Source organism: Apium graveolens, chromosome 10 (genome assembly GCF_009905375.1).
Source record: "Apium graveolens cultivar Ventura chromosome 10, ASM990537v1, whole genome shotgun sequence".
Classification (NCBI taxonomy): domain Eukaryota; kingdom Viridiplantae; phylum Streptophyta; class Magnoliopsida; order Apiales; family Apiaceae; genus Apium; species Apium graveolens.
In genome coordinates this window covers 192,284,668-192,296,739 of record NC_133656.1, presented here as the reverse complement: position 1 = coordinate 192,296,739, position 12,072 = coordinate 192,284,668, and the positions used below count along the sequence as shown (strand labels likewise).

The window sequence follows — 12,072 nt, the reverse complement described above, 5'->3', positions numbered from 1 at the left end:
TGAGTCACCAGGCCTTGCTCGAAGTACTGGCTGCTCTTGAAGAGAATATTGCCCCTACCTGCTGCGTTTGGGATGCGCACAATATCTCCACCAGGATAAAACATCTCGGAGTTTATGTTAACAGCAGCAACAAAAGCTCCACTTCGACCAACACCTCAGTCGCCGGAAAATATCAGCACTTCAGGACTTTTGGGAGAGAAATGCAGAGAGGTTGAAGGGAAGAGAAGAGAATGTAGTGTGTATATTATACATTCAGTTTAGCCTCTATTTATAGGAGAGGAAAAATGAAACTGTCAACACACTTAATGTCTGAATTAAACTGCTTCATTAATGAAAAAATCAAAACTGATCAGATTTTGAATTCATTAATGAAAAAATCAAAACTGATCAGATTTTGAATTTAAATTATTTGTAACAGCTTTTCACATTAACACCCACATTATTATCAGAACTTAAGTTAAGTTCTGATTTGATTCATCAGTACTTAAGTTCTAATTCTGATATCAGAACTTGTTAAGTTTTGATTTTATTCATCAGTTCTTAAGTTCTGATTCTGATATCAGAACTTGTTACAGATCAGATTATTTGTAGGTTCAATATATTTAGACTAAGCCTACTAACAAAGTGACTTAGCCTATTTCAGTACCCAGCCCAATAATCCAGTCACCGATAAATAAATTCGAATTAAAATAATTCTCAAATAAATAAAATCCTCGCCCAGGTCGCCTCGCGTACGCGAGACGCCGAGACATTCGCCCAAATCACCCTTCGACCCGACCCGGTCCGGTCCGGTGCGGTGCGGTGTGGTGCGGTGCGTGGCGTGGCGGGGTGGGGCGCGCGTGTGTGTATGTCCGCGTGAAGCACATAACAACACAATGGACCATCACACACCTTAGTAGTTGTATACTACTCATGTGGGTAATACCATATAAAGCACACAACCCCCTTTATTTATTTCAATGTGGGACAAACATTCTCAAATTTTTCCAAGCTTTTCCAAGCTACTTTCAACTCTCATTTCATATGGATTTCATTAAGAAAATTCTTAAAACCATACATGAAAATTTAAGTTCAAATATCATTGAACAATTTCCAATCATTAGATTTTAGGATTAACATCAAGAACATAATTAAATTAAGCTCTAAAATCCTAATTTTCTAATAATAGCTTGGACAAAAAACAAAAACAAAAAGTATGTGAATGGCTAAAAGATCTTAAATTTCCAGATGGATATGTGTCAAATATGGGGTGTTGCATTAACATGAAAAATACAAGTTATTTGGAATGAAAAGTCATGATTGTCACATGTTTATGCAACGACTTCTTCCGATTGCTTTTCGAGAATTTCTTCCCAATAATATTTGGGAGGCCGTGACAGAATTAAGCCTTTTCTTCAGAGATCTCACTTCATGTACTTTGAGGGTAAGTGATATGCGTAGACTTGAAGAACAAATTCCTATCATACTTTGCAAGTAAGAGCACATATTTCCACCGACATTGTTCGACTCAATGGAACATCTCTTAGTGCACTTGCCATATGAAGCACGCATTGCAGGTCCCGTACAGTATCGTTAGATGTATCCGTTTGAAAGATTTTTACGCCACTTGAAGAATAATGTGAAAAATAAAGCATGGATTGAAGGATCAATATGCAATGCTTTTTTGGTAGAGGAAGCTTTCACTTTTTGCTCGCACTATTTTAAGCAACATGTTCAAACAAAACATAGAAAAGTTCCCAGAAACGATCCTAGTGGAGGTGATGAGAGTTTCGGGGGAAACATTTCTATATTTTCTCATCCTTGATGTGCACATGGTAGTGTCAATACACGTTATCTTGATGATCGAGAATACATGACATCTCACAATTATATCTTATTTAATTGTCCTGAGGTTGCACCATATATCGAGTAAGTTAATTGCAATTATTACGTACTTGTATGTCCACGCCATTAAAAAAAATATTCCATGTGATCTAGTTACTTTATTTTTGTTTAATAAGGATATTCATAAATCAACTTCGGGAACATAATCCACATCTAACTAGTGTTAAAGTTGATTGGAGCTTAGAAAGTGATTTTGCGATGTGGTTCAAAAATTATGTAAGTTAGTTGATACTTTCATAACTAATATTACAAAACTGTGAAATATTTTCTATATTTTAATAGTCACCACTAACAATTTTAGGCTCAAGATCTATCATTGGTTCCGAATAAATATATTCGGGATATTTCATTTGGACCTCTACATTTGGTAAAGTCATAACAAGTTTACTACGTGAATGGGTACAAATTGCACACACGGGAGTATGGGGCTGATAGGTCAACGTTCAACAGTGGAGTATGTATCAAAGGATCAAATTATAGTGAGACTTTTAATGATTACTTTGGAATAGTGGAAGAGATTTTGATTATCAAGTATCCACATTTTCCAGCAAAGAAAACAGTTTTATGTAAGTGTGAATGGTTCGATCCTACATTTAATATTGGAACAAGAAATAATCCACGGTAGAACATTGTTGAGGTTAACAAAAAAATGAGATTGCGTGTGTACGAACCATTTGTACTAGCAATGCAGGCCATGCAAGTCTACTTTTGTAATTATCCAAGTCTTAAACGAGAGATAATGGATTGGGTAGTTGCATGCAAAGTAAATGCTCGATCACTTGTTGAACTTCCTCAAACCCCAACATCAAATCAAGAACCGTTTCAAGATAAGATTCCTACACATCTAAATCATATTAGTATGAATGATATTCCCACACATCTAAATGATGAAAGCGGAATTGGAGTAGATTTAGATGATGGTGATGAAACTCCGGAGGAAGAAATGGAACATGAATCCGAAGATGATGGATCTTCAAAAACCGAAGATAGTTATAATTGTGAAGATGAATATATTGATTCCTCTGAATGATTTTTTTATCTATCAAAGTATGCACTTTTTTTAGATAAATGTATTTAATTATTATTAAATATATATATATATATATTATATATATTTAAAAGATAGATATAAATATAAATATTATAAATGTTGTTATATTATTGTAAGTTTAAGTTATTTCGTATAAGTGGCACAATATATCGAGTTCTATATTTTAATTGTATTTTTTATGAAAAATATAAATACAGGGACAACAGAGGATTGGGGCTGAAACACAAGCAAACTAGGGTTTTTCTCTCTATAAAAAGGCGCTGAACACAATCTCAATCGAGCTGTGAATGAAACCAAATGAAAATGAAAAAATTGGCAACTCTTTTATTTGTATGTACTTATTCATTTTCTTCTCTATATCTGTATGGGTATATAGTGTTCATTATCTATCTTTTTCTCTATCTCTATTTATGGATGAAATGGTGATATTCACTATTTTCTTCAATTAATTGAGTTTTGGGTATGTGTAACCCCTTAAAACTAGTTATTTTAAGGATGAGGGGTTGTTTTTATGTAACCCCTTAAAACCCCTATTTAATCTGCAAATTTAGATGTAAGAACAACCTAAATTGTAATGTAATGCTAGTGTACACTTTAGCTTTGTGTCAAACATGATTAATCAATGATAAATGTTGTATATATGATTCAATTAATTTGTTTCTTTTTTCAGCCCATGACTAAAGATGGTAGTCCTGATGAAGACAAGGGTATTAGGGATAAAGGTGTTGGTTTTTCTCATTATGTAAATCCAAAGAAATGCAGCGGAGGTGAAACTGATGGAAGTGCAGATGATATCCATGACTGTTTTGCTAAGGTGAACTTTAAATTCAATTAAAATTTCAGGTTATTTCTATGTATAACCATAATGTTATTGTTATATTTCAGATTGTAAAAAAAAAGAAAGCCAATCGGAGTGCAAATATTGGCAAGGAGGATGGTCTTGCTCATAATAGTCGGGTCCCTAAGATGACTACTGAGAAAGTTGGTTATAATGACCATGTAAGTCCTTAGTGTATAGTTTTTTAATGTAGTTTTATTAAAAGTTGTAGTCAGTGTCTGAGGTGTTTATCATCTGCGTTCCTATTGTATTTTTCGATTGCTTGTTTAAGGTGTCTGTCTTGTTGGTGTTTTTTTGCTATTTTTTAATTTTTGCTGCATCTTAAACTTGATATCATTACTATTCCTATAGAAGAGCTGACAGAAGTATGCCAACGCAATAGGACAGTACTAGAGATTGTTCAAGGAGTTGTGAGACCACTGGAGATGAATATATAGGTGATGTGTCATAGTGGGAAGTCATATATATAGAAGGCCATATTTTGCTTGGGCGTGGTCTATTCAGTTACAAATAATAATAGAGAGTTGATTTCTTTTCTCTCTTAATGCTTGGCTGGGGTTCTCGAGTAGTTGGGGTATGGTGAAGGGGGAGTTGCTGGTGTTGGGTTTTCAGTTGTTTTGTTGGTGAGAGCGAGTGTGTTGGTGTTTTTTTTCTCCTGGTGGGGACTGTTCGACCTTTTACTTTGGTTTTAAGATTATTATTCAACTCTATTAATTTTTCTATTTTTTAATTTTTGATGCATTTTAAACTTGAATTGTAAATATATGTTTAATTATGATAAAAATACTACAATGATAAATACATCATCTATAAGTCTACTTGTTCATCACCAGGTTAATGCTCATTCAAATTAACCAATTTGTAATGTATATTAGTACAGGCAAGAATGGGGAGGTATGTGAGTCCATCTGAAGCATACCATAAAAATCAGGACATGGCAATTCAACTCAGTCAGGCCAACGGATTTCACCCCAATATGCACGTGTACCAGAAAAATCTGGACAGGGCAACTCAAATCAGCTAGGCCAGCCGGTTCTACCCCAATCTGCACGACGCCTACCAGAAAAATCCGGACAGGGAAACTCAAGTCAATCAGGACAGGGCATCCAAGCCCAATTTGCACAGCGTGTAAGACAACATCTAATCTCTGAGTGTCTGCGACTTCCCTGCAACTGCGATGATATGTTAGGTCGCATAACATCTCGTATATAACTTGTTACATTAATATGTTAGGGTTTTAAATTTTAATTGACGGTGTTGTTATCGCAGGTAATCTGAACTAGCATGTGAATCAGAGATCTTGGAATCTTATAGTATCCTATTAGAGTTTAATCTGTATAAATCTTTTGTGATTGTTGATGGTTTAGGGTTTAAGGTGTTAGATATGTTGAATATCTAATTATAATTAGGAATGAAGCTGTTGTTTGGTGCATTAAGCTGATACTCTATATATTTCGTTTTGTGTAGCTGCATTCCTGTCTTATAAATTATATATTCTTACACTAACGATAAAGCTTAATAAAAAATATATTCATTCATATATATATGAGAAACTTTTCACCAATAGGGGAGAATTGCTGGGTAAAAAATTGAAGGAAGCCACTCAGCAGCGACCTATAGTGTTAAGAAAAGGAGGTGTATTAAATTACAGCTCTAACTTGTACTAGATATTAGAAATCAAACTTGTGAATATTTGTAGCATTGTGAATGTGGATGGCTACTAGCTAGGTAATGGCATCTTTGTGTTGAATCGATTATTTCATATATGATGCAGTCTTTTGAAGTCCGAGAAGCGGAGGTTCTTAACTACCATCCCTGAATCATATACACATTCATTTTAGGTTAATGAGAATATGGGGTAGGAGGAGAACTATGAGATCTTTTAAAACCAATATGATTTAACATCACATTGCTTAAAATCTTAAGTTGTTATATATGGATGGCTTACGAGATCATAAAATATAAATCTTTTTCACCTTTTCAAGGAATACTATTATCTCTGGATAGTGATTCATTTTTCACTCAAATTAGGTTACCACACTTTATAGTAGACATCCAGACACCGAGCCCTGTACTTGACCTTCTTAGTTTTCACAGTTCACCGTGCACACGCACAAACGCCCTCAACCGCGAGCCAAAAAGAACATATCAGCATGTGGAGTCACATTACACGCATTCCTGTTGTATTTTTCGATTGCTTGGCTGGGGTTCTGGAGTAGTTGGGGTATGGAGAAGGAGGAGCTGCTGGTGTTGGGTTTTTCTGTTGCTTTTTTGGTGAGAGCGAGTGTGCTGGTGGTTTTTTTGCTAATTTTTAATTTTTGCTGCATTTTAAACTTGAATCATAATTATATGTTTGATTTTTAATTGTATTTCTAGAAATTAGCTAGTTAATATTACTTTATTACTGTACTTGATTTTCACTTAATTAATATTACTTTTTGAACTAAAATTAAAATGACAATTAATTTAAGAAAATCAAGGAGCGCGTATCGGAAAAAGCTGGACAACATAAATCATCTCAATCAGGACCGCGCATACCCGTCCAACCAGTAGAGTGTGTACAAGAAAAAATTGGACAACGCAATTCACATCAATTTGGACAGCCGAATCCTTCTCGATCAGAACCTCAGTACACCATCCAAGTAAATCACGAATTCAGTCACATTAGAAAGTCTGAACACAGTTTGCTTGTTTACGTTACGAACCTCAATAACTAACAACGTACAACATATGCAACTCTGAAAAATTTGTTTGGAAGCTTTAGGAGCCCTGCTGGAAATAGACCAGCCCTATCGCAACATTCACCTGTTCTATCAAGACAACATGCAGTTCACTCAGGACCAAGCACCCCGGATCAATCAAAACAATCACTGCACCTTACTGCTCAATCACGTTAACTCACACTAAACACACAAAATGTATCTTCTACAGCTGGAAATGATTTCGGTTATTGCTCTATTGGCACTACACATACTGATGGACGAATTCAAGTACAAGTCATTGAAAACGTGTAAGTTTTAAGTTAATCTTTTTTACTTATGAAAATGGGGTATTTTCTGCAAATTCAAGCAGTGTTATTAATATGCCTTGCATAAATTTTATTTTTCAAGGTTGGAACCTTCATATCAATGTTCTGCTAAGATTAGAAAAACCTTCTATGAAAGACTTGAGCCCAAAGGATATAACTGGAAGTCAGTTTCAAAAGAAACCCAAGATTTCTATTTTGAAGAATTTAAGGTAATTACATAATATCTTTTCATGTACTTGAATTTATTTATAAATTGATTCGTGACAAGTATTTGTTTATTATCGTAGAAATAATTTGTGTGGAGGCAATCAGATAAAATAATATATAAGGGCTGTTTAGGAAATGCACGGAAGAAGTATTTAGAAATTTGTAGCGTAGCTCGTGTTGGATGGGAAAATGGTGAAGAATGAGATAAAAGAATTGATGAGATTGTTCTTTTGAGCTGGATTAAATTTTGGGAAACTTCAGAATTTCAGAGGAAGTCTATGATTCAGAAAAATAATCATTCCAGCGGGGTTGATGGCCACCATTCAACACATACTAGTGGTTCTGCTTCTCATAGGACAGTTGCAGCTCGTTGGGTAATCTTGCAGTGATTCATTTATCAACTTAGTTTTTAAAATTATTATCACTTGCTCTAATGTTTGCAATAAATACAATTTTATAGAAAATGAAGTATAATCGAGAGCCGACTGTAGATCAGGTATTTTTATTGACACACACTAGATGTGTGAAGAAAAAAAAGAATATAGATGGTGAGAATGGAAACGATTACGATGATGATGAGGATGGCGAGGACTCTGATGAAGAAAGGGTAGTATGTCTTTTGGCCAAAAACATTACAAATATATGGTGCTAGTACTAGTGACTACTGCTTTCATGGGTATTATATAGTTCTCCTCACTTATTTTTCTATCATCTCTTATGAGTTAAATGTCACAATACAAGTAGCAAAAATGGTTTGGCAACTTTTCTATGATGATACTTTATAAATTTACCTTTTTTTTGCTAACACTACGCCATAGATGACCTATTTGCACGTTTTTTCCTGGTGTTGCCTTAGAAAACGTTGCAATAGGTATGAAATTATGGCTCTATCACAACACCCAGATTTTGGTGTTGCGATAGGTATAATAACATGTTGCAATAGATCAATAAATCTTTGGTATTGACATATATGTCTTCTCTATTGCAACACATAGACCGTGTTGCCATAAGTGGTTGATTTTTTTTAATTTGAATTTAAAATTAATTTTTTCTTTCAAAGTAGTATATTTGAATAAAATAATTTGTAGAGTTTCTTATAAAATGAAAGCCCAAAAGATAAACAAATTATTCTTAAATTTATAGAAATTGAAATATTTTATTATAATTTAAAAATTAAATGAAGTATTTTATAATTAATTTAATAAAATAAAAAAATTAATTGATATCCCTAAAATATTTTATAAAAAATAATACCCTGTAGTACTATTATTTTTTCATATTTATTTAATTAAATAAATTTATGATAATATTCATAATATCTATGATTTAATAAATCATAGATATCTATCATTCAACAATATTATAAAATTTATATAATTAAAAAATGAATTAATATGGGCTGCTGAAAAATTGGATAGGGCCACTATATTTTAGAGAACTGAAATATTCAGATAATAGGGGAAAAATAATTTTAGGGATTCACTTTCGGTTTCTCACCTATCTCCTTCCTTCTTCATTCAATGGCCCCTAGTTTCTCACGTTCTCCTTCCTTCCTTCCTCTCAGTTTTCTCTCTATTCGCTCTTTCTCTTGACATTATCTCTATCGGTCAAGCTCAATTAGGGTTTAAACAATTTTGAACGCGGGCACATTTAATAGCAAATTCGAGTTCAAATCAATTGGGTTTCATCTAGGTTTAGATTTGATTCAATTAGGGTTTTGAATGTGTACGGAAAGCGGAGGAGATGGAGAGTGAAGGCGGCTGCGAGGAGTGATGTGAATGGGAATATGTTTGTGATTGAGAAGAGTAGTGGTACTGGTAATGGTATTGGCGGTAGTAATCTGAATGGTAACCGTAGTTGTATTGTCGATATTCCTGTCTCTTGCTACCAGGTAATTTGTCTGTGTATGTGTGTTAAGTTGCTTGTGTCTCTGTGTATATGAAAGTGAGAGAGAGATAAAGCTAAAGAGATAAATACGGATGGAGGGGGAGAGAGGGGGGTGTAATTTAGAAATCAGTATCTCAATTTAGTTAATTTGGTAAGGAGCTCGTAATCTTTGACAGGGTGTTCTAACTGATATTTATACATATTTCTTAATCTTTATGCTCAATCCTTTTGATAACAAATCAAAAGGACGGAGGGAGTATTAGATTTGCGCTGCTAAATAATATACTAGAAAATATGCTTATTGCTACAAACATCTTGTCAGATCACTTCTGTATTATATTTTAATGTACTGTTAGGCATTTTGTGTTACTAGTATTTCTAAATGCTTGCTGTTGACATGTTGTGTTTCAATGTTACTAGTACTTCTAAATGCTAATGGCGAGCGACAATGTTGTAGAAATATTTTATATTGGAGGTCATTAAATTATGAATTAGAAAAATGCGATGATAGACGTGCAACTTATACTACGTCAATTGCAATAAAATAATATTAGAAATATATACGCGTATACGAATTCACAGCATCTTTCCAAGGGATTCTTGATTATTGGCCTATAAATTGGTAGATTAGTAAATTGGAAGTTTGTACTGGCAGGTGTTGCTCAGGAGACACTGCAGAATGTCCGTTAATGAAGAAAAACAATCACAGAGCAGGAGGCTAGGAAAATTCTTGGTGTGTATTTTTTCTTTTTTCAAAAAATTAGAGAAAGTTAGCTAGATTTAATTAGCAAAGAAAAAAGGTTAGCTCGCTGCAGTTTCTGGTTCCTTTGAGAAACAGAAAAACTAACTCTAATATAAGATTATCCGGATGCTTTAAAAAGAAATATTATCTTGTTACATTGATATTTATTTATGTTCTTTATAACCATATCTCATTTATATATTAGCTATATATGTAAAATTTTGATGTTTCCTCTCAAAAATCTCTAATAAATTCATCATTTGAATAAGAGTATTTTCTTCATTCTGAACAGAAATATGATACTTTATTTGAAAGAAATGCCGAGGGGAGCTGTTATCTTCAATCTAAAGTTCACAGAGCTAAAGAATGTTTAGAGACGGTCTATGGTCACAAAGATCAAGAGAGTCCAGGTGGGGAAAAATGACACGGGGTTAAACTTCATCCTTATTTTTCCCTTAAAATTGTGGTTTGCTCTAGTGTATAGTAAACATCTAGTACAGGGTGTTCCCTGATACTGAGTTGCCAAAGAAGTGTCAAATTCCTGTTATTGACTAGATGGGCTACTTGAAGTTGTGATTTTGATCTTGATTTATATATATCATGTGCAGGTTTTGATTCTATCAAGAAACAAGATTAAAGTCTGGCCAAGTGCAGTTTTGAAGTCACTATCTAATCTCTTATGTTTGAAGCTTGATAATAATCTACTCGGGTAAATAAACTAAATTTTAGTGAGATACCTCAATCCATTCAGAAACTTTATCTAGAGTTTATAGAAGCAGTTGTATTCTTAAGAGGCGACATTTCTTAGTGGGGGTATGATACTATGATCACATAGCTGTAACATTTGTACCTAAATAATTTATGGGATGCGTAAAGATTAGATAGTCTGAATTGTAATTTATATTTTCAAACAAATCATATTTAAGTTTAGCTCTTCTTTATTATAGATATAATTGCGTGTTATCTAATAAATATGCTAATTATTCTATCTCCACGGAAGTTTATTGCATGGTACCATATTTCATGAAATTCTGCATATCAGTTCTATTTTACTTGGAAGATCATTTTTTTTGTATATATAGCTTGAAGGTTTTTCTTTCTCTGTTTGTGTGTAGGCTTATCACGATGGATATAACTATAAGCAACATTTAAGTCTTTAACTGATTTCAATTCTAATGTTTCCCTCTTAGTACAGACCTGTTTAGATTCTGGAAATATTCAAAATGTAGTCTAACATTCTTACAAAAGGACTTGAATAGTACCGTTAAGGACTAACTATGATGCCCTCCAAACCCGGGGTCTACATCTGGGGGTCACTAGCCACTAGACTATAATAAAATAATCCCAGCGGAATAATATAATAAATATGAGCCCTTGCATGCACTGGATCGATCATAGGTTATAGTATGGAACAGGCACTAATACAACTGTTATTACAAACCATAAGTCTAATTAGTTTTACAGATTATTCCAATTTTTATTACAAACCTCTAGACTATTCAAGCGTACCAAAACAGCCTACTTGGAAAACACACCAAACTATCTACAAACACTTGACTTCTGATCAAACATGGAACTCAAGCCTGCTCTGGATTAGATGAAAGATTAGATTAATAAACAAGTATGAGCGAAGAGATGCTCAGCAAGTGATATGAAGTTTGTAAGTGAACAACAATAACAATATCTGAGTAAAAATTAAAGCTGATATAAACTTTAAAGTTTAAGCGACATTTTAATCAAATACCATTATGCACTATTATGATGTTCCTGATGATCAGTCATGAAACAACACTGGTATCTCGCAGCCATACCGTAAATATAGGTATCGATATCCCGCAACCATATCATACCTATTGGATATCCATGAAAAGGCATATATTCGCCTAGCAAGATATTACACTTTCGCATAACAGCTCACGCTGGACCGGTGCCTCGGCCTCTTACGCTAACCAATAACCAATTCACCAAATCAATTTTTTTAAAGGAGTCGGATCAATGACATCCTTATCTATTCAACTCCCCATGTCACATGGTCCGGAGTTATCTCAACAACTGATGGTGAAATAACCAGAACAATTAGTTATTCGCTAATCTCAACTCAAAGTTTCACTGTATAGAGTATATCTGGATAGTATAGTTATTCACTATCTATCGAATCAAAAGATTGGTTCTAGAAGAATGATTGTTAGAATAAGAGAATGTCATTAAATCTAGGAGTATTGATATTCAATGCGCTATCAGAGTATTTATAAACAGTTCTTATATTTTGAATATGTAAAACAATAAACTATTCGGAATTTAGAATAGGGGAGAATACTTGCCTGGTATGCTCAATAACTTTTCACTAAAACCAAGGCTTATAACTGCTGGCTACCAACTCCGTCTAGTACTTGATTGCACTCCTTGCTACTCGATTCTATAAACAAAAGTTCTAT

The 12,072-nt window shown here is 33.8% G+C and overlaps 1 protein-coding gene across 1 annotated transcript; it reads left to right on the top strand.

The window, feature by feature from the left end:
• Positions 1 to 8,455: 8,455 nt before the first annotated feature.
• On the top strand, positions 8,456 to 10,601 carry LOC141689310 (uncharacterized). The gene is made up of 4 exons (XM_074493568.1): positions 8,456 to 8,899; positions 9,551 to 9,628; positions 9,930 to 10,047; positions 10,246 to 10,601. The coding sequence occupies exons 1-4, from the start codon at positions 8,795 to 8,797 to the stop codon at positions 10,272 to 10,274; spliced, it is 330 nt and encodes a 109-aa protein (XP_074349669.1). The 5' UTR covers positions 8,456 to 8,794; the 3' UTR covers positions 10,275 to 10,601.
• The last annotated feature ends 1,471 nt before the right edge of the window (positions 10,602 to 12,072 follow it).